The 26712-nt window shown below is 40.3% G+C and overlaps 1 protein-coding gene across 2 annotated transcripts in view; it reads left to right on the top strand.

Moving 5' to 3' along the window:
• The window catches only part of BTBD9 (BTB domain containing 9), a 247791-nt gene that overhangs the window by 127750 nt on the left and 93329 nt on the right, over positions 1 to 26712 (top strand). For both annotated transcript variants that reach the window (XM_053305173.1, XM_053305168.1), the window contains exon 7: positions 20924 to 21033. In XM_053305173.1, coding sequence (XP_053161148.1) covers positions 20924 to 21033 — 110 coding nt within the window. The remainder of the gene's footprint in view (positions 1 to 20923; positions 21034 to 26712) is intronic.

Genomic DNA, 26712 nt, shown 5'->3' with positions numbered 1-26712 from the left:
TTAACAAAAACCAGACTTTGCTTTAGAGTTTTGTCATTAAAAAGTCAGACTGGAATTTGCTAAAATGCATATTGACAAGCCACAATGCTTCTGGGAGAATGTACTTTGGACAGATGAGACAGAACTGGAGCTTCTAGGCAAGTCACATCAGCTCTATGTCCACAGATGAAAAAATGAAGATTTCAAAGAAAAGAAAACCATATCTCCTGTGAAACATGGAGGAGGCTTGGTTTTAGGGCTGCTTTGCTGCGTCTGGCACGGAGTGCCTTGAGTCTGTGCAGGGAACAGTGAAATCTCAAAACTATCAAGACATTCTAGAGCAAAACGTACTGCCCAGTGTCAGAAAGCTCTTTCTCAGTCGCAGGTCATGGATCCTCCAACAGGATAATGACCCAAAACACACAGCTAAAAGCACCCAAGAATGGCTAAGGACAAAACATTGGACTATTCTGAAGTGGCCTTCTATGAGCCCTGCTTTGAATCCTATTGAACATCTATGGAAAGAACTGAAACATGCAGACTGGAGAAGGCACCCTTCAAACCTGACACAGCTGGAGCAGTTTGCTCAGGAAGAGTGGGCCAAACGACCTGTTGACAGGTGCAGAAGTCTCATTGAGAGCTACAGGAATCACTTGTTTGCAGTGATTGCTTCTAAAGGTTATGCAACAAAATATTAGGTTAAGGGTCCCATCATTTTTGTCCATTCCATTTTCATTTGTGTTATTATTTGAAATATTCTGTTGCATCAAAACTCTAAAGCAAAGTCTGATTTTTGTTAAATGCAGAATAATATTCAGAGACCATTGTGGGTTCTTCTTTTTTCGTGGAGGGGTACCATCACATTTGTCCACGTGTGGATGTAAAATTCTGAAGTGGATCATACAGTATTTGTTTTCAAATTTTCATATTCAGCTATTCACAACTTTGTGCATTTAGTTGCTGATGAAGAGCTTGTGTATATAAAAGGTGTGTGTAACTTTTGAATGCTTCAAGCAAATAATGTTCTCTTTAAAAGCCACGCTGTTATGATAGATTTTATTCTTTAATGGATAACTTTTATGAGAAATACTTAACAGAGTAATGGCCATGCCCAAGTGCTGATTTGTGATCATTGCCCCCAGCAGATGAATACAACCACCACCCAGTAGTTTGCCTACAGTCCAACTTTCTATCTTTTCTTACTAAAAATTGTTCAGAATTAGAGTTAAAGACATATTTTGAGGGAACTGTAATGGCAGAGAACTAGTACCAGACATAACAATACATATGTAAAATAAAGGTAAAGTTGTGCCATTGAGTTGGTGTTGACTCCTGGTGATCACAGAGCCATGTGGTTTTCTTTGTAGAATACAGGAGGGGTTTGCCATAGCCCGCACAGTATGAGATGATGCCTTTCAGCATCTTCCTATATCGCTGCTGCCCGATATAGGTGTTTCCCATAGTCTGGGAAACATACCAGTGGGGATTACATATACATGCAAAACATGCTCCCTAGTTTTTCAAACCATAGCTCTTCATGTTATAATTACTTTATGCCATAGCCAACAGGATGCTAGTCTTCCTCATCTCTTTTATGAGTCTCATGAAGGGCTAGACTTTCAATGGTGTTTCATGGCCCAGTTGTCCTGCCACCTACTTCAGCATACACAATACTGGACCAAATTGAACTTGGTCGGTTCCAGCAAAGGACTTAAGGTCCACATTATTATATGTGTATGTGGTTATGTAAGGGTGAAGTGCAATGTATTTGTGTGTGCTTCGTGCATGGAAAGAAAGTGGGGACCACCATCGAGTCTGTTGGGGGAAAATAGTAGGCAGGGGGAAAGAGTGGTAATACAGTAGATCTCTTTACACAGAAGCAGATTCTGCTTCTGGGGATCCCTGTTGATGGGGGTGGGGGTAGTAGGCAGACTTTGCTCTCTTTCCCCCTCTTTGTGAGTGAATGGCAGATTTTTACTTATATAGGAGGGGAAAAAATAATGTAATCAGAAACCCTGTTGCAATGCATGCCAGACACACCCATGCTACCAAGCTGTGCCCTTGATTTGAGCACAGTATAAATTAAACCACCCCTAACAGTAGCCTCATGCTTTTATATACATCGCCTATTAGGGGTGTGCATGAATCGGTTCAGTGGTCTATTCACAGACTGCCGAACTGGTTTGAAAGACCGGCATTTGAGCCAGTTTGGAGGCGAGAAGGGGTTACTTTAAGGCACAGGGAGGGTATCCTTACCTTCCCCTGCTACGTTTCCCCCACCGGCGCTGCTGTTAAACTCACTGGTGCAGGGCAGCTGTATACCCTCTTGCTGTCCCGGTCAACATCGTACTGGAAGTTGCTGGCGCACATCAAAGAGGGAAACGTGTCAGTGGAGGTAAGGACACCCTCCCCACATGTTAAAGCAATCCTCCTGAGACTGCATGGAACTGGTTTTCAACTGGCAGTTGCTATTCTGTTGTTAAATAAAAGAGAGTTACAATTTTTAAAAGATGTTTTTTGCTCAGATAGCAAGGTTGAAAATCTTTTAGGGTTGTGCATGAAGTGTTTCATGCACTTGGGCGGGGGGAACAGAGAGCAGGCACTTTAAAAGTAGGAAGGCAGGTCTTGCCTGCTCCTCCATGGCTGGCCACCGCCAGCACGGCACTGTCAGGATTAAACACCACACATGTGGCTGCAGGCTCTTCCCACCAGTGCGTGGGTGGCGTCGGCATGGAAATGGCATCTGAGCATGTGCGAACACCATTTTCAGTGGTCAGCAACACCATGCTGACCATCAATATGGTATTCATGCATGCTCTGATGCCATTTCCATGCCGACACCCACAGGCTGGTGGGAGGAGTCTTGCAGCCATGCGTGCAGCATTTAATCCCCACAGCACTGTGCTGGGGCAGTAGAGGGGTCATGGAGGAGGGACCATGTGCAACCTTGTAGTCTTAATTTCTGTTTTATTATTCCAGCTGCCAAATTGATTATTTTAAAGCTATGAGTATTACAAACAATGCCTTCTTTCCCCTCAAATCTGTTGTGTTGCTTTAATCTTTGTGTATGATTTATAATAGCCCTTTACTCATTTCTCAGATTTCAGTTCAGCTTGTTGTGGTTCCTCCAGGAAAGGAAAGATTAGGATTAAAAGGCAGTTGCTCAATTCACAATTGTATGGAAAAAGGGATCTCAGTTCCTTGTTTTATTATAGTGTCCATGTTGATGTAGCTGCAAATCACTAGCCATTGGTTGTTGAAAATTACTGTGCAGCTTGTCAATTTATGAGTTATAAAACATTAAAGGTTGAAGGAATCATTGAAAAATAGCCTCAAGTAATTTTAAACAAAAAGCCTTCTTATTTCTGGTCTTGATATTAAATCTAGGAGCTTCATTAATTGCTCAGTTTTGTGAATGGCTAATATTTGCATGGCATAGATGTCCATTGCAATAAAAGAGAGATTGTGGCTTTGCTGAGCAGGGCATTTCCACCAGAGAGAGAGTTTTCTATTATTTTCTTCATCCCTTTTATACATGCCACATCCACCCACCCATCGCCACACAGACACGCCATTACGTGTTGAGTCAGCTGTGTTAGCTGGCAGTATTGTATATTTGACAGATCTGCCAAGAAATAACAGCTTAGGTGGTGCTGAATTATGCCTTTACTTTTTCTATTGAACAACAAATTCACAAGGTCTTTTAATGCCCTTGTCTGTCTCGAATGCATTTAATCTGTACACAGGACCCAAGCATCATTTCTTGGAACCCAGTACAAACTTGAAAAGGGCCCCACCCCATCTTACACACCCCATTTTACATCATGAAGGCTCATGAACCATGGCAAACTTCTATTTAAATTCTGAAATTACATTATACATTGCTTACTATTTCATAACCTTTTCGTTATTGGTCCTAATGGGCTTGTTTGTTTTTTGTAGTTCTAATGGATCGACATGGCTGCAAACAGTTCACTTTAAAGCTTTATTTTTCTAGCCTTGGTGTACTTTAGTTTCATGTAGCCATAGGCCATTACAGCAGAATACAGATAAATATATCACAAGTATATTTAAAAATAAACAAACCTCATATCAGTACAATTTTAGCTTGCTTAGTTCCGTTTGGTTTACCTCCTTATATCTCTGGCTGCCTGGTTCATATTCAACAGAGAAAGAGAGTAGAAATGTCTTTTAGAGGCACTAGCCTCATCCCTGTTTGTTTCGGTGGTTCTTTGCATAATGTGTAGACAATAATGTGCAGACATTGCATAATGTGTAGACCACTCATGCTTTGGAGCCTGTAAATCCACCAGCAATGCTGTGGCTTCCATTGTCTTTGGATCATAGGAACATAGGAACCTGCCATATACTGAGTCAGACCATTGGTCTGTATAGCTCAGTATTGTCTTCACAGACTGGCAGCTGCTTCTCCAAGGTTGCAGGCAGGAATCTCTCTTAGCCCTATCTTGGAGAAGCCAGAGAGGGAACTTGAAACCTTCTGCTCTTCCCAGAGTGGCTCCATCCCCTGAGGGGAATCTCTTCCAGTGCTCACACTTCAAGTCTCCCATTCATATGCAACCAGGGCAGACCCTGCTTAGCTATGGAGACAAGTCATGCTTGCTACCACAAGACCAGCTCTCCTCTCCTCGTCAATGTTTTTGTGTGGTGCTTTCTCCCTCTTCTCTCCATCTACAGGCAGAAGGGGTTCTTGGCCTGTAGTTCTTGATCCCTGTGTCTCAAACTACAAGTCCTAAAACTAACAGCACTAGCACACACACTCTGTTCTATAGAAGAGCCCTGGGCTGGCCACTCACAGTTCAGAATGTTGCTTGATTGACTTCTAATTGGTTCTAGCAAGTCTCCCAGTGGAGATCACGTAGATAGTGCTGGAGAACTCCAATATTCGTAGGGGTTCTGTTCTGCGGGGGTGCGGATAACGAATCCGCGGATAACAGGACATTAAAGTTAATGTAACCCTAACCAAAAATAGCCTGAAAACTGCCCCCTAAATGAGAAAACAGGCCAAATAAAGTGCCGTTCCATGCTGCACTCGTCCTCAGGAGTCCAAAGATGCCAAAATCTGTCAGAACGGCACATTTTTTGGCTATTTTAAAAAAACCCTGAGCAATGGAATGGTTTCCAAACTCAAAATGGCAGCTGGAAATGGCCTCCGAGGTCATTTCCAGCCACCCCTGACCTGCGGATACACAGGTTTAACCCCCCTTTTTCCTCCCCCCCCCCCCATATACCCAGATCAGCCAACTACAGATAAACTGTAGGATATGTGAAACTGTGGATGCTGGATCCATGAATAGTAAGGTTCTTGTGTATCTAACTTTCCCTTAATCTCCTCAGGCATGACCTACAATATATGTTTTGATTTTCCCCCTCATAGTAATAAAGTTGCACCCTGGGTCTCCAGGCCCTGGTAAAGTGCACCCTGCCCCTCACCCTATTCCAAATGCCTAGACTCTGCCGGTACATGATGCAAATTGAAGAGTGTTTTTATGACAAAATGAGCTTACAGGGTGAGACAGTAATGACCAGAATTTAAATGGCTTTATTTTAAATTGTCTTCAGCATATCAGCTGTGTAGTGCTAGTAATGACAGCCTTTAGGGTTCATATGGGGAAAAGAAGCTTGGAAACGGGTTTGACGCTGTCTTTTCTCCACATGTTTACTGATCTGTGGCATTAGTCTTTTTGGGGGGTGGGAAGTGTGTTAAGATGCAGTTGCTCATAGGCCCAGGTGTCACATTAGGTTAAAGCATGTCACAGATCCTGATGCACTTAACCCTTTTGTTTACTAAATAGCCGAATTTTGTTTGGCGGCCCAATCCAGGACAGTACCAGTGTGGGGGAAGACGGACTTTAACCTGTATTTAAGGTAATTGGTTATTTGGCTCTTAGTAAACTTAACAAAATAAAATGATAACTTGATGCAACTTGAGTGCAATTGCAAATCCTTCCTATAAGCTTCTCTTTTCTTCCTCTTGGGACATTAGAGTACATGCCTCAACTATATTACTTTTGATGTATATGTACGGTTGCATTTTGATTCACAGGATTAAATAAAATGTGTACTGTGCATATTCTTGTGCTTTAAAATACACATGGCAAGTATTCTGCAGCTGCTGTTTTGAACTGTGGTCTGCATAGCATTCATTGCTGAGTCTGTGGTGCACTATGTAACAGTTGGCACTCAGATTAACAGAAATAATAGAATTTAAAAGACATTTCAAGTGATTAGGAAAATGAAAGAGATCACTGTTATCTATAGAAATATGTTGCTATAGATACAGAAAATGTTATGAAGAAAAATAAATTCGGAAGCCTGTGTGGCTGTTCACAGGGACAGGCTGCAATGCGCTTGGCAGGTGTTAGCTGTTAGGTGTTCCCAGTTAGCTCCAAAGAATGAGAGCTAAACTGCAGAAACAGCAGCTCATGTAGTAGAAGTACTTCAGACTGTGCACGCTGCAGGTGGTGGGCAGGTTGCAACCCAAGTATCTCCCTGAGGTGGTTACTACTATACAATTTTTCAATGAAAAAGTTCTCAAAGTGGTTTACATAGGAAGGAATAATAATAAGATAGTTTCCTGAGCTCATAATCTCAGAAGAAACACAAGGGAGACACCCGCAACAGCCATTGGAGAAATGCTGTGCTGGGGTTAAGGAGGGCCAGTTGCTCTGCCCCTGCTAAAAATAAGAGAATTGCCACTTTGAGAAGTGCTGGGGTCGGGGATAGAGAGATCTCAAACCTATGAACAGCCACTGACGTTTGAAATGATACGGCCTAGGGTTTTTCCTTGTGGTCTGTTTGTTGTAGATCACAAAACCTGTTCATAATGCTATGACGGTCTTCGTTACCTGTAACAATATGTTCAAGATTTGATGCCACATTTCACCTATTTTAGATGCCCACTTGCTTCAGTGTGGCAAAACTTCTTTATTGATGTGCTTCCTTGTTCCTGGGTGATAGATGGCAACCTTATCTTCTCTATTGTCAGTGCATGGACACCAGCAATCCTAGGGCTCAGAAGAGAAGTAGTATGCAGGATTATAAAACATTCCTATTCTCAAAAAGATTATTACAGTGTCCTCGTGGTAGTAAGAATTTCTTATCAGCACCTAAATGCAATTAAATGATCATAAACCCTTATGTCAAATAACCGAAACCATGCTTCTTCCCTCCCCCCCGCCCCTGCTTTTGTTGGGCTAGGAAAGATTTAATACTGACAGCCTTCTCAGAGATCAGGAGCAGGCCATGTAGCTCCTCCCTACAGCCCCTTCTCAGCTCTGCAGCTAATTTATTTTCCCAGTTAACTGTGTGTTATGTCAGTATTGATTTTAACTGTCATTAAGGCTAAATAAGGTTTTAAACCAAGGGCCGATTCACACGTACATTTTAACTACAGTTAAAGCTGCTAGAAGTTTTAACTGTAGTACGTCCAAATGTTCAAAACCCCTGTTAAGCCTCAAAAGTTAACTCCAGTTTGTCCCAACAAACTCCAATTGGGACCTGAGGTTTTCTTTAAAATTCGCCGCAGACAACTGTGGTTTTACCACCAAAGAGTTACACCCGAATGCTGACTCACCCATAACTGTGGTTAAACGCCTTGACAGCAATTGCCTTTTGCAGATTCAGTCTTGCCCCCAATGTCCTTCCCTGTTCTGTCTGGCAACAGCGGTGTATGCTGTGAAATTTAAAGAGACATTATGCCCGCCTCCCTCCCTGACACTGCCCAGGGTGCCTTTCACACAGCCACAGCCTGTTTAGGATCTTATCTTGACATTTCAGGCTTAACACGTATGTGTGTCATGAAATAGTAGATGTTTTCCTGAGTTTTGAGAACAGTTTATAGGCTTGCTGGGATTACTCAGAAGTAAATTTAGTTCAATGGGCTTCCTCTAAAATAAGATGAATAGTTCTCTCTCCCTGCCCTGGACTGTAATTTGTATGCATGCTGCCCTTCCAAAATGGCTCAGGGCGGTTTACATTAAAACAAAACAATTAAAATCAATTAGCAGTGAAAAACAGAGGTTGTAAACAATAACAGTTAAAACATTCAAAACAGTTTAAAAACCCTGAAAAACCAGGTTACAACATCAAAACCATTTACAACAATTAAAAAACCCTGGAAGGCCAGGCCAAACAGATAGGTTTTGAGGGCACTCATGAAGGCCAATAAAGAGTTAAGACTACAATTAAATGCTCCATTGCTTGCTTGCTGCTACCACTCAGAGGATGAGAGGAGGCACCTTATGCATTCTGCTTCACCCTGCTTCTCCCCATGCCCAGTTTGAGCTCTGAGGGAGGGGCTGAGTTAGCATGCATAGTGACACAGAGGCATCAAGAAAAGTAGTAAGAGAAGAAAAGAAGAAAGAAATTTAGTGTCTTGCAGTAGACAAAGGGTAGAACAAAAAGGTGGGGGGGGAAGGAGTGCATTGAACAGCTCACTATGCTGCTATGTCTCCTTAAAAAAACCAAACAAAATAGACAGAGTAAGAGGAGAGGAAAGGTTAACTGCTTTGCAGACAATCAGGAGGGGAACTTGCATGCCATATTCACCCCACCCCCTTCCCTTTCCTTCTCTCTGTACTTCATGGAGAAATCAGCCCTGGACTCATGTGTGATCTGCCCTAGCTCTGGGAGTGGGTGATAAAATGGCAAATGTGGTTCAGTGTTGGCAAGTGTAAAGTGATGCATATTGGCACAAAAAACCCCTAACTTCACATATACGCTGATGGGTGACTGACCAGGAGAAGGATCTTGAGCTGTCGTGATGGACAGCTTGTTGAAAGTATCAACTCAATGTGCTGCAGCTGTGAAAAAAGCCAGTTCCATGCTAGGGATCATTAGGAAGGGGACTGAAAATAAAACTGCTAATATTATAATGCCCTTATACAAAACTATGGTGCGACCACACTTGGAGTACTGTGTACAATTCTGGTCACCATACCTAAAGAGGAATATTGTAGAACTAGAAAAGGTGCAGAAGAGGGCAACCAAGATGATCAGGGGCCTAAAGCATCTTCCTTATGAGGCAAAGCTACAACACTTGGGGCTTTTTAGTTTGGAAGAAAGATGACTGGAGAGGGACATGATAGAGGTCTATAAAAACATGCAGGTGTGCAGAAAGTTAATAGATAATTTTCTCTCTCACACACACACACACACACACACACACACACACACACACACCACTAGAAACAGGGGTCATCTCATGAAATTGATTGCCAAGAAAGTTAGGACTAACAAAAGGAAGTACTTTTTCACACAACCCATTATCAGCTTGTAGAATTCTCTACCACAAGATGTGGTGACAACCAACAAACTAGATGACTTTAAGAGGGATTTGGATAACTTCATGGAGGAGAGGTCTATCAACAGCTACTAGTCTGAAGGCTATAAACCACCTCCAGCAGAAGCAGGATGTGAAACAGGATGCTGGACTAGATGTGCCTTGGGCCTGATCCAGCAGGGCTATTCTTATGTTTACCACACTCCCCTGGGTACAGTACTGCTGGAGGATGCACTCCTCTGCTGCTTTACTCTTGTCCTGTGATCTGCTACTTTGCAAAAAATTACTTGGGATATCATTGGAGCAGAGTGAGGAAAGGGTTAAGCTGTCAACTGCCGGAGGAACATAATGGAATGTGAAGGACATGCCCCCTTTGAGATCATGGCCAATCACAGCTACTTCGTTGATATGGTGACGCTTTGCTACAGCTGGGCTACAGAGCTTGCTGAGACATCCTGGAACTGGAGTTTTGCAGGCCACAGTTTGGTGAATATCTGCAGCACAAATTGGAGTTTGGAATTTTAACTCCAATTAGTGTTAACTGCTGTTAATGTGTATGTCTGAAGCCATTCCAAGAGTAAAGCTAGGTGCAGAAGTAAAATTTCCCAGTCTCCTAACCATGGTTTTTGTTTTGTGTTTTTAGCATTTTTATGCAGCTGTTCAAGCAAGGCTTCTTAGGGTCACTAACAATGTGTAACAATGTATTGTTTATTGCTATAAACTGTAGCAATAAGTAAAGCCACATAAAAACAATTACAATAAAACCAAGTTGCACTGAAAGCAGATTCTGCAGCATGAAGCAGGAACCAATACAGCACAGAATATTAAAAGATGATGAGATTGAGAATGGTCCTCCGGCTTGCATAACATTTCACCTCCCTTATTCTCCTGCCTCACTCAAATCCCCTTTCAGAGCAAAGTTTATATCTAGATGAACACTTACCATAGTTAGATTTAAATCGGAGTTTGAAATATGTTTCGTGCCATTGCTTTAACCTCTTATTTAATACTAACTGTGGTTAGCATTGGACCTGACTCAGGCAGATATTAATGATAATCAGAGTTAGTACTGAAAATGAAATTAACTGGAAACTTCAAGTAGGAGAGATGGGAGAGGAGCACACAAGTTCTAGGAGGAAGGAAGAGAGCAGCATACAAGCTTCAGTACTGTTCCTAATATTTACGCTATGGTTAAAAGTTCACAAAATGTTACACCAGCAGCTGAACCTAAATAATAGTTTCAAATCCTGATTAAACAATAATATTTTTGTTTGTTTGTTCGATTTTTAGACCGCCCTTACAAAACAGCTCAGGGCGGTTCACAAACATCAAAGACCATTTAAAACAACTTAAGAGCACTGGAAGGCCAGGCCGAACAGGTAGGTCTTTAGGGCTCTCCTAAATTCCAGTAAAGAATTGAAATTACGGATGTCTGCAGGGAGTGCATTCCACAGCCCAGGAGCGGCTACAGAGAAAGCCTGCCTCTGAGTTGCCACCAGACGAGCTGGTGGCAACTGGAGCTGGACTTCATCAGATAATCTTAGCGTGCGGTGGGGATCAGACCGAAGAAGGCCTATTGATTTGATTTGATTGATTTGATTTCTTTACCGCCCTTCCAGAATGGCTCAGGGCGGTTAATTAATTAAAAGGCTCAATTAGCCTTTACTTGGTGATCCCATGGCAGCTCCCAATATAGTAGGAGACTGCATTGACCTCATGTTTTTGCCTAAAAGATCAACATTATTGCAAAAAATAGAAACAGTAACTTTGCTCACATTCTGAACATTAAAGGGGCTTTTAAAATCATTATTGTAGTATGAATTTAATAATAGATCAAATCAGTTTATCTTCTGCTCATGTGTAGTGAGAGAGCGAGATCATACCTATCTACTGGGAATACTTGTCTTGCCTTGGAGACGTCAAGAGATTCCTAAGCATAATGTGTGTGTGTGTGTGTGTGTGTGTGTGTGTGTGTGTGTGTGTGTGTGTGTGTGTGGTTAATCCCCAGATTGTGTGTGGAATATAGGTTACATTATTCAAGCCTACAAGTGTTGGATTTCATGCACATACACTCTCTTCAAATATTACACCCAAGTATGGATGTTCAGGATGAGCATGCCTGGAGGGCAGAGTAAGAAGGCATGATCTCAGTCCTCTGCTGACTCTGTAGGGAAAATGGAGAAGATCGTCAAAACCACTCTACATACATTGGAATACAGTTTATATTCAATAATTAAGATTTTTAATCAACATATGATAAATCATACTCCCCCCCCCAACATAAAAGTTATGGAAATGGTTCCAGAAGCATTGAGCTTTGTTGGTTTTTATACAGGGATTTGTGGAGCCCACACATAAGCAGATCCAGTTACTATGCCTTAATCTTAGCCTAGATGTTTTGCGCACCACATTAAAAAAGCCAATAAAGTATTCTAGGAAAGATGTTCATTTCAGAAACCATAGCATCCTCTAACTGAAGACAGTTTTTACAGCTCTGCACTATACCAGGTAGCATGGGAAATTTGGTGGAAGCTTAAGTATCATGCTCCTGCAATCATCATGAATTCCCTGGAAATCTCCATCACTTATGCCATTTTTTAGAACTGCAGTAGAACAAAGTTTTTCAGAGTAGCTGGTTGAATTGTCTGAGGCCTTTGAAGCCTGTCTGATGGTTAAATAGAACTGTGTATTGCTTGAATTTATCATTCAGACATAGCTAGTTTGTCCATTACTAAAATGTTTCAGATGCACAGAATCCATTTGGCTTCACTTGAAGGAAGATTAGGTTTCTATTGTCAGGCATTGACTTTTAGGTTTTTTTGCCGTTTGGGCTGAATGAAAAACAGACTTTAATTTATAGTCTTGAGTTGAAAATGTGATTCATAAACCAGGGCATGGGAGTAAATTGTTAAGGCTGCAGATTTAATGATTTTATATCTAAAATAAATTCTTACCACATGGAAGAATACATGATTAAGGCTGAAAGCTGTGCTTATCCTTCACCTAGTGAGAGAAATCCAAGGAGAGAGCACACTGCAGTGAGTTTATTGTGGAAAGGGATTGTATCTTTTATAATACAATTAATTCCATGTGTGACAATAGTACATAAGTTATTCAGTGCTAAAGGTGTTTGAATAATCTTAACTGCTATGAAGACTAACAACAGAAATATGCCATTAGCTGATGAGAGAGCTTTATTATAGCAGATTACTGGTATGAAATATCCGAAGCTGTTACTCAACATACAACATATTTGTGTGATTTATACATGCAAGGGTTTTGTTTTTTTGTTGAACCAGAGTACCACCAGCCAGGATGCTGCATATTGCTTATTTTGTCCTGACTTCGTTTCTGCCTCTTCAGTATTGGTGGCATATAATATGCATGTCAACTTCTGGTTGAATACCAACATTATGTGTTTGTGTTTTGAACAAACAGCATCCCGTGTCAGTTGGTTCAAGAAAGAGCAGAACTGACCTCTTGAGTTTTATGGTGCTCTTCAGTTCAGAGGAATTCCTTTTTAATTCCTTGTTTTCAACACCTCAGAAATGTATCATTGCATACTCCTGTAAGGTCCAAGATTAGCTTCCGCGGTGTAACACGGGCAGTGCAGGACTGCCCACGCCACTGTGGAGTTCCAAATCACCTGGTGACATTGCTGTGTCAAGTGTGCAGTATCGGTGCAATTGCATATCAAGTGCTACTTCCATTATTCCTAACGGAGGTAGCACACAGCATTCAATCACATGATTTAGCAATACTGGTACTACGCTCTTGCACAGCAATATCACTGGGTGCTATGGAGCCCTGCAGCCGTGTAGGCGGGTCTGCACTGCCAGTGTTATGCCTTCAGACTTGTAAGCCTTGGGATTCATTGTGTGTTGTTGGAAACTATCCATATTTTCAAATGTGCTTCTCTGTGTTATGTTCAATTACAAAAAGGAAATATGTACACCAAGTCCATGTGAAGCAGTTACAAGTAGGATTCTTCAGAGAAATAGCCGTGTTGAAGGTTTATGGGATAGGCTGTTATACTGTTATACTTATATATAAAAATATATATTTTTAATATTTAGGTGACTGTATTGTGTAATCAGCTACAAAACGATTTACCTAAAGTAAGAAACTTGTATTCATTGATAAGCCTTCTTGGTGTAAGTGGTTGTGGGCACACACATCTGGCTTTCTTCTCCACAGACTGGAGTCAGATTGGTATTCATCCCTTTGCCAAAAAATGGAAAAAAAGAGAGGATGAAGTTACATGTTATCCTTTCTTACACGGGACAAGCAGTTGTGTAAACAAGCGGCTAGTGATAACAGGATAGATGGTTACAAACGCAAGCTTCTTAAAGACACTTTCTGATTTATAAAAATCTGTTTGGCAGCACCCTTTATTACCTTCCATGTAAACAGCAAATGTGATAATTAAATTTGAGTTGCAGTTAAGTAAGCATAGCTATTTTGACTCCATGTCTGCAGGTTATGAGATGGCAATGCTGAGACAAAAGTGTTGATTAAGTAGAGCACAACAACCGCACTGAAGTCATCATACCGCTGAACTCTAGGTCTCTTACTGAATACTTGTGAAAATTTATGTTAACCGTGTTGATCAGTAATTGGCCGTTATATGTTCTGTGGGAGGGTATAGTGGGGATTGTGTTGGTATAGAAGCACCATTGAATCTTACAGTGGAACATGGTTGAATTCAACCTTGTAATATTATAATTAATTGTAGTATAAACATTATAATGTAATAAAATGTTCCGAATGTAAAACTATAGATTGCAAACTAATTTACCCATTGGACAAAAACAGTTTACCCAGCTGGACAGAACTAGGCAAAATACTAGTTCAATTTCAAATCTTTCTTTCAGCTTTTGAATTAAAAAGTTCGTTCATGCTGCTATGGGCAATTTCTGAAGCAACCTGATTTGGAAACACACACACACACACCTTTAAATAATTAGCAAACATTTGAGCTGATGGGCAAATTATTATACCCAGGAAGCTTAACAAGACAGTTGATCAGCCTTTCACATTCCAGCCTGATAGCCTTTGTGGGATTAAAAACAAAGCTGTAACCTCAATACAAATAAATACAAACACTTTAACCTGGAAACAGATACTTCTGATGCAGAGTCCTTGAGTTGGGTTTTTAATAGTTCTCAAACTATGAAGTAGTCTGTAAATATGAGAGATTGAATAATTTTTGAAGGAAAATAATGAAGAAGATAAGCACCATGCCTTCAAGAAAAGTGCATTTATCACCATCCTAACCTCCTACAGTTGAAAAGCAAACATCTTCCAAGGATGGGGGTCCGATATCTACCCTGCCCTATACTGAAATTTTAAGATGAACATATGCATGCTCCTGTAAAAGCATTTTGCAATTTTCCTAGCATTGTGATATCAAAATAATTCACATTCATTCTGTTGTGACAGCCTACTGCAGACGGAACATGAGCAATCTCTTATCTGTGTTTAAAAGATGAGGTTTATAGGCTCATGCTTCCTTCCTCTGCTCTCCCACACAAAAGTTCACTTTCCCGTCTCTGCTTAGCAGTAACTGTAATGTAATGTTACATTTGTATGGGTCCTAACCATTGGTAGCCTATAAACCTGGGTTAAAAGCTGGTTTGTAAACCACGGTTAGGGCTAATCATTGGGTAATACTGGTACATATGTAGTGGTAAACCATTGCTAATCAAGAAAGGGGTATGTGTATGCAGGTGAGGGAAGGGAGTACAAGAACCTACAGCATATGCCTAGTCCCTTGACAATGGTTAGGAAAGCTGGTCTTGTGGTAGCAAGCATTAGTTATTTATTTATCATATTTTTATACTACCTGATATGTACATTTCTAGGTGGTGTACAAAATTTAAAACAGTATTTAAAAATCAGCACAGATTAAAATACACGAAACAATTTAAAAAGTAGCATAAAACAATTATTAAAATTAATTCTAATTAAAAGCCTGTGAGAACAGGTGAGTCTTGAGGGTCTTCCTGAAAACAGAGAAGGAGATGCTCGTATTTCAGCAGGGAGCATTAATTGTCACCTTTGCTAAGCAGAGCCCGCCTCGGATTGAATTTGAATGGGAGACGTGTGAGCACTGTATGATATTCCCATTGGGATGGGGCCTCACTGGGAAGAGCATTTGCATGCAGAGGTTTCCCACTTGCTTCCCTGGCATCTCCAAGATAAAGCTGAGAGAGACTCCTGCCTGCAACCTTGGAGAAGCCACTGCCAGTCTGTGTAAACAATACTGAGCTAGATGGACCAATGGTCTGACTCAGTATAAGGCAGCTTCCTATGTTGCTGTGAAATAACACTGTTTGAGGACAGGGACATGCAATCTCACACCTCAAATGTGACTAGGTTTAGAATCTTGCCATGCATATTTATCAGGAGATTCACATACAAGGCAACAAACAAATGCTTGGAATAAAAAAATAAACAGGAATTTGTTTGACTGAAATCAGAAATCCCAGAGCAAAATTTGTGTTTGCAAGGATGCCCCAGGTATAGTTTTATAAAGGTAAAAGGTAAAGTGTGCTGTCAAGTCGATTTCGACTCCAGCCCTGTGGTTTTCTTTGGCAGAATACAGGAGGGATTTACCATAACCTCCTCCCGTGCAGTATGAGATGATGCCTTTCAGCATCTTTCTGTATTGCTGCTGCCCAATATAGTACCAGTGGGGATTCAAACCGGCAACCTTCTGCTTGTTGTTTATTATTTATGTATTTTATTGTTTTATTTATTTGATTTGTATACCGCCCTTCCAAAATGACTCAGGGTGGTTTACAATAAAAAACAAACCACTAAAACAATAAAGAGCTAAAACAAAAATTAAAAACAATATAACAACAATTAAAAAACATTTTAAAACAAGAATTAAACAATTGCAGTAATTAAAAAACCCCAAACCGGATTAAAATATTAAAACCGATTTTAAAACCCTGGAAAGCCAGGCCAAACAAATACATTTTAAGGGCTATCCTGAAGGCTAAAAGAGAATTCAAATTACGGATTTCCGCAGGGAGCGCATTCCACAGCCCCAGATCAGCTATAGAGAAGGCCCGCTTCTGAGTCGCCACCAGACGAGCTGGTGGTAAATGGAGACAAACCTCCTCAGATGACCTTAATGTGCGGTTGTTAGTTTCCCTGCTGTGCCACTTAAGGTGACGGTACTGAAATTCACAGAAACTCAACAGTATTGGGGCAATGCAGAGCACTACCAAGCTATTTCCATTGCACTTCTCTTCCCATTCTAGGCCAATAATGAAAACACCTTTCCACCGTTCCATGGAACTACCTGTCCTAGAAGATAGGCTTATCTGTAAAAAGGCACAGGCTGACTAATGAAGCACTGGTGCAGTGGGAGCAGCACTGGTGCTTCTAAAAGGTTAAGCTCACTAATCTTTGCTTCTGGCTGAGCAGTTGCAAGTTAGTTTGATGACCTCACCTTTTCCAGGAAGCATTCTGTGCCACCTGAAAATATTGCTTGAGGGTTGCGCCAGCCACAGGAACATATTTTCAGGTGAAACAGAGGGCTTCTGGGTGAAAGGATGGTCATTCATACCACCACCCCAAACACACACACCTACCCCCACCCACGCACACACTAGCACCAGTGCAGTTTTAGTCTGGAATTCTTCAGAAGCACTGGTGCTAAACTGTTGCTTTGTCTGCTGCACTGGGACTTCTTTAATCAAGATATCAGCCACAGCATAAATAAGATGGTACGAGTTAGATGGTTGGGAAGTTCTGTTGTGGACAATTTGGGGATGTTGCTTTATTTAATTGTATCATATTTGGGCTAGGTCCCATATATAAATATTTGTGTGTTCTGCTTTCTTGTGGAGTAAGGTGCAGTCAGTGAATTCAAAATTCAGTTGAAAAGGCATAGGTATGGCATTCCGCACTGTACCTGTAAAATCAGTCCAATTGGAGCGTGTGCAATACTGATTGTTGAAGGGAACAAAATGTAATTTATATGCCAAAAAGCAAGAAGTAAAGCTGAGTACCTCCTCCCTCAAGTAGATAAACCATAATCTCTTCAAGAGGGCACCAAGAAAATTAGGTTCATATTCAGCTAAAACTCATGCAGTTAATATTTAGCATGGTAAGATTTCCAGAAGCATGTATTACTTAAACAACTATTTTATTTGATTATTTTTGAGACGTTAAGATGGCATCCGAGTTCATGGGATTAGACGTTAGATGATCGACTGCTTTATTTCCTCAAGCAGGAGGACCAGCATTTGTGGTTGGCAATGTTAGGCAGCTGTTGAGGGCCCAGGGCCACTGCTCATCCCTGAGGCTTCTTATTTGCCCATAGGAACATAGGAAGCTGCTTTATACAGAGTCAGACCATTAGTCCATCTAGCTCAGTATTGTCTACACAGATTGGCAGCAGCTTCTCCAAGGCTGCAGGCAGGATCCTCTTTCAGCCCTGTCTTGAAGATGCCAGGGAGGGAACTTGGAACCTTCTTCATGCAAGCATACGGATGCTCTTCCCAGAGCGGCCCCACCCCCTGAGGGGAATATCTTACACTGCTCACACATTCCTCTCATTCAAATGCAAACCAGGGTGGAACCTGCTTAGCAAAGGGGACAATTCATGCTTGCTACCACAAGACCAGCTCCCCTCCAGCCACAGCCTTTTGTGGTGGTGTTGGAGTTACTCTCTTAGGACCTGCCCACGTAGGAGGGGGCCATGGAGAGCAGTTTGTCAAGGGCTCACTTGCCTTGCTACCCATGCGGAAAAAGAATTGCTCAATCTTGCGTTTCTTTTACTTTTGACCTTTAAATTGCCTTTATACCCAAATTCTACATTTATCAGATTTTTAAAATAATTGATCTATTTCATTATACTTCTGCATCTGAAGGAACTCCTGTGTCTTTTTCAGGGTCATATTGTAAACACTCTAGACTAGCAGTTTTAAAATACTTTAAAACTACCAAGCATCTTCAGCGTAGGCTACATTTTAATATTCCCTAAACTAGATACAATCTCTGATCTTCTTGTGGGTGCAGTACCTGATTAACTGCAGTACTGTTAAAGAAAGTGAAGGAGACAACAGGAACTGTATATGAGTACATTAGTACTTCTGCCAAAACTTTGATTCTCATCTGAGATGGACAATCTGTTGTGTATCTGCCATCTTCAGCCCTGTTTAAGGTTTAATTATCTTCCATCTGCTTGAGTTGCTCTAGAGGGCCTTGGAGATATTGAGGAATATCCACACACTTTCTCCGATAGTGTTCCCCTAGAGACTGGCTAAAGACGGTTGTCTGCTGTGCCCTTATCAGTTTTGAGTCTCAGGCTGACTTTGCATTTGAAAAATGACATTTAAAGAGAGAAGAGAGGGAGGGGAAAACTATCTAATACCTCAGCCTTCCATTCAGATATAATTTTTATGAAGTGTGGCATGAACTGTCATTGTCCCTGTGCCATGACCTGGAACAGAAGGCTTTAAACCAATTAACTCTTCTCACACTATTTCCCATAACCATATGACTGCTATTAAGGCATTTTATTATTGTTGTCTGACAGTAATTTTTGTAGACAGTCATTTTCAGGATTTTTTTTTTTTTTGTACTAAAAGGTTGAGGGGTTTTTTGCTAAAAGGTTGAGGCAAGGTTCTCTGGGTACCTTCACCCCAGCAATTGTAACAGGGAATGATGGGAGTTGTAGTCCAGTATAAGATGGGGAGCCTTAGCTTGGCTACCCCTGCTTTAGGTGATGCCTTGCAGCCCCTATATTAGATCCATTGTTGTTTGGAAGCACCTTGTTCAAGCTGACCAAATGCAGTGACAAAACAAAATGACCAAGATTGCACAGTTGAGGGCAAGTAGACTGCTTTAACTCTGGTACAGTGTGATAACTGGTCTCAAGGTTGTTGTTTTTAACTTCTTGTTGAACTGGATTGCCAAAAGTACCCCAAATACCTCCAGAAAACTAAGTAGCTAAATTTATTAATTACTAACTTAAAGTTACTTTTAAAGATTTGATTTTTATTAAATCCTAAAATGAAATGAAAAGGCAGATACTTTGCATGAGAAGGATCCCAGATTCAATCCCTGTCACCTTCAGTTAAAAGGAGGATCAGGTTGCAGTGATGGGAAAGGTCCTCCTGAGATTCTGTGAGACCAAGTAGAGTGAACTAGATATACCAATGGTCTGACTTCACATAAGGCAACTTTGTATGCCTCGGAAGTGAAGTGGTCATATTCGCAAACTGGCCTGAAGTAAACATTAGATTATATCATCCTTAATGGAGGGTTTATTTGATAGATGTAGAATATTGTTCTTAATATGCCGCTTTTGATGAACAGAAACTCAATATTGCACTCTCTTTTACTTTGGATGATGGGGAAAACATCTATTCCAATAATTCTTGCTAGTTGGCATGTGGTACTTCATTTGGGATTTTCCAGAACTTTTATTAGTGACTTCATCTGTTCATTAACCTCTGAACTCTCATTCTCCCTTTAGAGAATGAGGGGAACAGATTGATTCAAGGTTAATGCTTGTTTATAGAAGGTGAAGTCTCAGAAGTAATGCCAAGGGTGAATAGGCCACTGTTAGCAAGAAGTGTTCCGTTTGACTTTGCAACAGTATTCAGAATTACAAACTGTACAGCCAGGAAAAAGGTATCTTGGTTAATACAAATCTTGGATTGCTCAAATAACTTTTGTGAATTTAAGAAGGGTTTAGCAATAAGGGCTAGGATCCAAAGGGCCTTGCATAACAGGTCTTTTACATCTTCACTTCTCACTGCAACCCCTTCCACATTTCAGAAGTTGCTTCTGAAGGCTGTGGGGAGACTCTCTGGAGAAGGATTTGGTGTTGCACAAAGGACTGCTGTTGGAAAGGGAAACTGGCAACCCCTCCCTGCAAGTGGAAGTGTTTCCCATTCCTACATAAGACTGTTTGAATCCATAGTCATTGTGTGCATTGAGAGTTAATAGTGTGGAATGAGAGTAAGGGCATGATAAAAGAGAATAGTGCATTCTTGCAGGTGAGCAGAATGGATTTATTGAGTTGGGCTTTGATGTATGAAACCTTTCATTATGATGAAAAAGTGGTGAATAATAAGATTTCTGTATGTCTACAGTGACAAATGGAAGCATGTATATTTTTGTAGTTTTGATATGTGGATGTATAATGGACATGCTGAGTTAGTTATATAGCCTGCGGTTTTGGGGAACCAACTGTAATCTTTCGTGGGGGGAGTCTAACATGTTGATGTTTCATTTAAGAGGACCCCAGCTCCTACTCCCTCACTTGCCAGTTTTGTCCCTATTAGATCCCCCTCAGTATATCCCCCTCAGTGCTGAGCAAGTCTTTGGTTTGGTTTGATGCTTAGTGATGGCAAGTCTGAGGTTTTTTAGAATGTTTTTCTCCTATTGGAATATTTCCTTCCCCAACTGTATTTTGCAGCAAAGCTCTGGGGTTTGACTATTCTATTGACCCTTGAATCAACTCTCTTAACCTAGAAAAATTTCTTAATCTGATTATTTTCACAGTTACTAGCAGTTCAGTGCTATGACACAGATTTCTAGTATATTTTTATTTTCGATTCATGGCATTATGGCTGTCCACATTCAACTTTTGTATCCTTGTATTTTCTGTAGGTATATCAGAATAGTTGGAACACATAACACAGTGAACAAAGTTTTCCATATCGTGGCTTTTGAATGCATGTTCACCAACAAAACCTTTACTCTTGAGAAAGGGCTGATAGGTAAGTGCTATGACATAAGAAATTATGCAGTTGTTGCTATGATGGTTGAATATAAGTGTCTCATCCCTCTAATGACATATAGGTATATTGATACAGTTACAGTAGCATTACAGGATGGGTGAGGGGTTGCTGCAAACAACTCCTGTTGTTTGTAACCCCTGTTACAGAAGCTGATCACATAACTGTAATTGTGTTGGGTAGCCCCAGTATACATGGCTCTGTAGTAGCATCTAGACTACTTTCAGACTTAGCATGCAGTTCTGGCATAGGGGACCCATTCCCAGTTCCTGTGCCTCATACAGCAGTCAAGTTCCATCTCTGAATGATATTGTTACACAACATATTTTCCTGATACAGATGCACTATTTTGTTGTCAGAGCAGAAGTGACTGGATTGGCCACTGTTGTCAGGGCAACCTGGGCTATCTTGTGAAATCAGTGCTAGGCTAGAAATCATGATGTTCTGATGGCTCGGCAGTCATTGTTCTTTACTGGAAATAACTTGCTGATACAGCAGATAACAGATTAAGAATCTCAGGGAAATCACTCTTATCACAATTATTTTTCCCCCTCATTTGAGTTGATACAATACTATTAGAGATCCCTGGTTTCTAATATTATCCCTATGCTGCCTTTCTCTATTGACTGCTCACTTGAATTAGGTGAATCACATTTATTTGGCAATATATGGTTAGAAAATCTTGATATTGCAAAATGATAAAGTTTTAAATGTCTTGTTTATAGCAAACATTAAAAGCCAAGTTACCCTTTCAAAAGCAGTGTTAGGTTTTACTAAAGAACAACAGTATATTAAAAGCATGCCATTATCTGTGGAAAAACATAGCAGATAAAAGGCATATAGCCATGTATAAAATTTATTTGAATTCTGGTTCGATGGTTATCAGAACAACTTGCTTTTAAAATTGGCTTAACAAATAATGTGTAAAAATGTATCCTGGATTTGAAACATTGTAGTTGCAAATTTTGTCTAACACTCTGTGAGCTTTAAGAATTTGCATTACCCTTTCTAGAAACTTACTTTTGCTTATTTTGCAACAGGAAAATAAATATTTGCAGTATATAATCTAACCATTGTTCTAGTGGGAATAGAAGTCCTCAAGTGTAGGCCATCTTTGTGTTACAAGTGTGCTGAATATTAACATTTCTAGAAAATAGATTCTATTTTCCCTTCCCCCATTTTCCCCCAAATTAACAACATAGGGTAGGATCCAGACTAAGTTAGTCATGAGTAAGCACCATTGAAATAATATGAGCAGCTGCTCATAGCTGGGTGGCTGGATTGGCTGCCCACATAGCTGCTGGCTCCGTCATGGAGCCAGCGGGGGCTTGGGGGGTCATGTGGCCCCTTGGAATTCTAGGATGCCCCACACAATCGCATAGGGCATCCTGAAGAGATCTCCCAGTCAGGGGTCTACCTGTGTGTTATCGCGCGCTGCGGCAACACGAGTACAAAAACAACGTTAACAGAGTGATCACTCTATTAACTTCATTTAAGGGGAGGGGGATTTATGGTGGCTAGCTGCCTTAGCCCGCTTTTGGGCAATCATGGGAATAGCCTCTTTGCCTCCTTCTATACTTCAAATGCTTACACAGATTAAGATGGGTTGCATCTGTTATGTACTCACTGTTATTAAATAGTTAGCAATTCTAAACCCTTGGCAATACATGTTCTGTTTTTCAAGGTGACATGTATTTAATAACTGTATTTCTCACACTGGGAGCAACCTGATAGTTGCTTCAGAAATTGCAAGACATATTTTTATGTTCAGAATTATGCTTTCAAGTATCTTGCAGAGAAACAGAGAAAGAGGAGATTGGATAGCATAATATGCCTTTCCTGTCTTGAGTGATTGGGCATCATTAAAAGTGTTGATTCTGTTTTGTTTTCCTACAAACTGGATAAATGAGATAAACTTTGTGTTAAAAGAAAGGAAGGCTGTGAAGAATTTGCAGGGCATTCCAGATCCCAGTAACAAGAGGCGGTAGATATATTTGCAGGAAAAAACAAGTACAAATTGTTAAAACCATAATACTTTGTTTGCTTACCTTCTGTCCAGTGCCCTTCATATTCCATCACCACTAGGAAGAACTGGATCTGATAGTTTCACTCTCCCATACCCTTCTTCAGAAGCTGTGTCCGGAGAAAAAGGGCTAAGTCTCAACCCCTTTACTCCTATAGAACTATACAGGTGCTAGGAGGACCTAGCTGACCAGCTGAGACACTCATGTTCCCTTAGCATCAGAGCCCTTCGTTAGAGACTGATTGATGGGGTGGGGTCTGGCAGGTACTTTTAAAGCTGTGTTGCCAGAGTTGGGACCTGTTTATCATTCTCAGGAAAAGGTGGAGAGAAACCTCAACTAATGTCTTCCTTCCTTTTTGAGCTTACTAAGTTTCCCCCGGTATAGGAAGGTAGCCTTGTATGTAAGAGGGCAGTGTAGGTTTTGTTGGTGGCAAATGTTTTCATCAAATTCAAGATCTTGTCCCTGTTTTTCTCTGGTAGATTAAGTATAGTGAGAGTGTGTTTTTGAAGAAGAACCCTAAGAATTTCAGGCTCTTTGGATGGAATTCTAACTTAGTGGAGAAAAAATGAACAGACATCAAGCCAACTTCTGTTTAGTACTTAGAAATGAAAGAGAGATTATATGGAGCTTTCACTAATAAAAGAAAAATATCTACACAGGTCTCAGATCATCTTCACCTAAAGGTTGTGGGGAAAACAACACTGGAACCTTAAGTTTTTAAAATTTGATGCCATTCATGCACACACCACTGAAAATACACAGAGGAGCAAGCATATAATTTGCAAAACAAGATAATATATGCAGATTATAGTCCATTCTTCCAATCTCTCTTAAGACTAATTTTAAAAATTACAAAGCAATATGTTGATTTATGTATTGTCTTAAATTATTAGGATATACAAAATTCAGTAGGCATTTTAAAAGTAATTGGTTTTTACAATAACAATAAACAGAATGGCAACATTTATTATTTCTTGTTTACACAGTCAGACAGGTGTTATTGACTGGTTTGTCAATCCAGACATCGAGTCCTTCCCAAGGACCTGGGATGGCTGAATTTTATCATCAATACTGTTGGTTATTATAGATATCGTCACAAAATATAGGCTGTTCCCAGTAAAGTTGCTTTTTGTAACTGGCTGATGGTGATTTCTGTGGCCCCTATGGTTTTGAGGTACTCCAAGTTGTTTTGGAATTGCACCTAGGGTGCCAATTACCACTGGGATTATGCCACAGCCTTTCAATTTCAATTTGTAGATCTTTGTATTTTGTGGGTTTTTTTCTATTTCTTTTTCTTCTATTCTGCTATCCCCTGGTATTGCTATGTCGATTATTTTGACTTGTTTTTCTTTCTTCTCGACTACAGTTATATCTGGTGTATTTTGTAGCAGATGTTTGTCTGTTTGTAGTCGGAAGTCCCATAATATTTTTGCATCTTCATTTTCTACAACTTTTTCTGTTTTATGGTCCCACCCATTTTTGGCTATAGGTTGCTTGCATTTTTTGCAGATGTTCCAGTGTATCATCCCTGGTACCTTGTCATGCCTTTGTTTGTAGTCAGTCTGTGCGATCTTTTTAGAACAGCTGATTAGGTGGTCCACTGTTTCATCTGCTTCTTTTACAAAGGCGGCACTTGCTGTTTGTTGTTGACTTTTCTACTTTTGCTCTTATTGCATTTGTTCTTAGTGCCTGTTCTTGTGCAGCCAGTATTAAACCCTCTGTTTGTTTCTTCAAGTTGCCATTCTTAAGCCATTGCCAGGTCTTGGTGATGTCTGATTTTCCACTTATATTGTGCAAATATTGACCATGCAGGAGCTTATTTTTCCATTTTTCTGCTCAGTTCTTTTCTTGTTCTTTCTTGTAGGCCTGCTTTGTTTCATTGGTGTTGAATTGTTTCACATTATTGACCATTTTAAGTGCATCTTCTTCATTGTCCTTGATATATTTTTCAAGGCCTTTTTTCTCCTCCTCTGCTGTTTGATGGACTTGCAGCATTTCTCTTCCACCTGAGCTGCGAGGAATGTATAGCCTATCTACATCACTGCGGGGGTGTAGGGCATGATTGATGGTCATTATTTTCCTGGTCTTACGATCTAGCGTCTCTAGCTCTGCCTGGGTCCAGTCTATTATTCCTGCAGTGTATCTGTTAACAGGTATAGCCCAGGTATTTATGGCTTGTATGGTGTTCCCGCCATTGAGTTTGGACTTGAGGATTTTTCTAACTCTCCTGATGTATTCACTTCCAATTTTTCTTTTCACTTCAATGTGTGCAATGTTATCAGCCTGGAGAATGCCCAAGTATTTGTAATGTTCTTTCTCTTCCAGGTTCTTGAAGTTGCTTCCATTGGGCAGTTCTATTCCTTCTGTTTTTCTTATTTTTCCTCTGTTCATTATTAATGCAGCACACTTGTCTAGTCCAAACTCCATTGCTGTATCACTACTGAATATACGGACAGTGTTTAGCAGTGATTCAATTTCTGACTGGGACTTTCCATACAACTTCAGATCACCCATGTACAGCAGATGGTTGATTTTACTGGATGTTTTAGATGTTTGGTATCCGAGGCTTGTTTTGTTTAGTATTTGTGAAAGTGGGTTCATGGCAATTACAAACAACAGAGGGGATAATGAGTCCCCTTGGAAAATACCTCTTCTAATGCTAACCTGTCCAAGTGTCTCGCCATTGATTGTTAACTGTGTACTCCACATGCTGATTGCTTTTTAAATAAATATCTGAATGTTTTTGCTGACACCAGTTGTTTCTAAACATTTTAGTATCCATGTATGAGGTAATGAGTCGAAGGCTTTCTTGTCGTCTATCCATGCAACACTTAGATTTGTTTTTCTTCTCTTGCAATTTTCTAAAATCATTTTGTCAATCAGCAGCTGGTCTTTTGTGCCTCTGGTGTTTGGACAGTTTCCTTTCTGTTCAACTGGAAGCTGTTTGTTAGTTAATAAGTGTTGCATCACTTCATCTGCTATTATTCCAGTTAATAATTTAAACATGGTTGGCAGGCAGGTTATCAGTCTCTAATTACTTGGAACTGCACCTTTTGCTGGGCCTTTCATGATGAGATGAGTTTTCCCAGTTGTTAGCCATTGTTCAATATCACCTCCTTGCAAAATGTGATTGAACTGTTTTGATAGTTATTTATGAAGGCTTGTTAGGTGTTTAAGCCAAAAGCCATGCAGTTCATCGTCGCCTGGCACAGTCCAATTTTTAATTTTCTTTGCTCTTTCACTTATTAATTCTGGTGTTATTATTAGATCTTGCATTTGTTGGTTACATTTTTCAACCTCTTTCACCCAGCCTGCTTTTTTATTATAATCTGTTGGATTGTCCCATAATTTCCTCCAGAATTGCACTGTTTCTTCTTTTTGTTGTTGTTGTTGTTTCTATGTTTCTTGCAGTTTCTCCTTCTATGCTTTGGTAGAAACGTCTCTGATTCGATTGGAATTGGAGATTCTGCCTGTGTTGTGTAATTCTGGCTTCATATTTGCTGATCTTCTTTGACACTGCTGTTATTTGCTGTTTTATTATTTCCAGGACTTCTTTAATTTTCCTTGAATCTAGGTGGTATTTTTGGATCAGATACTGTTTGGTGTTTTCATTCTTCAGCTTCTTGTCTTTCATATC

The sequence above is a fragment of the Hemicordylus capensis genome, chromosome 1 (assembly GCF_027244095.1).
Source record: "Hemicordylus capensis ecotype Gifberg chromosome 1, rHemCap1.1.pri, whole genome shotgun sequence".
Taxonomy (NCBI): domain Eukaryota; kingdom Metazoa; phylum Chordata; class Lepidosauria; order Squamata; family Cordylidae; genus Hemicordylus; species Hemicordylus capensis.
Note: the sequence above shows the minus strand (reverse complement) of the source record. Positions and strands in the feature narration are given on the sequence as shown.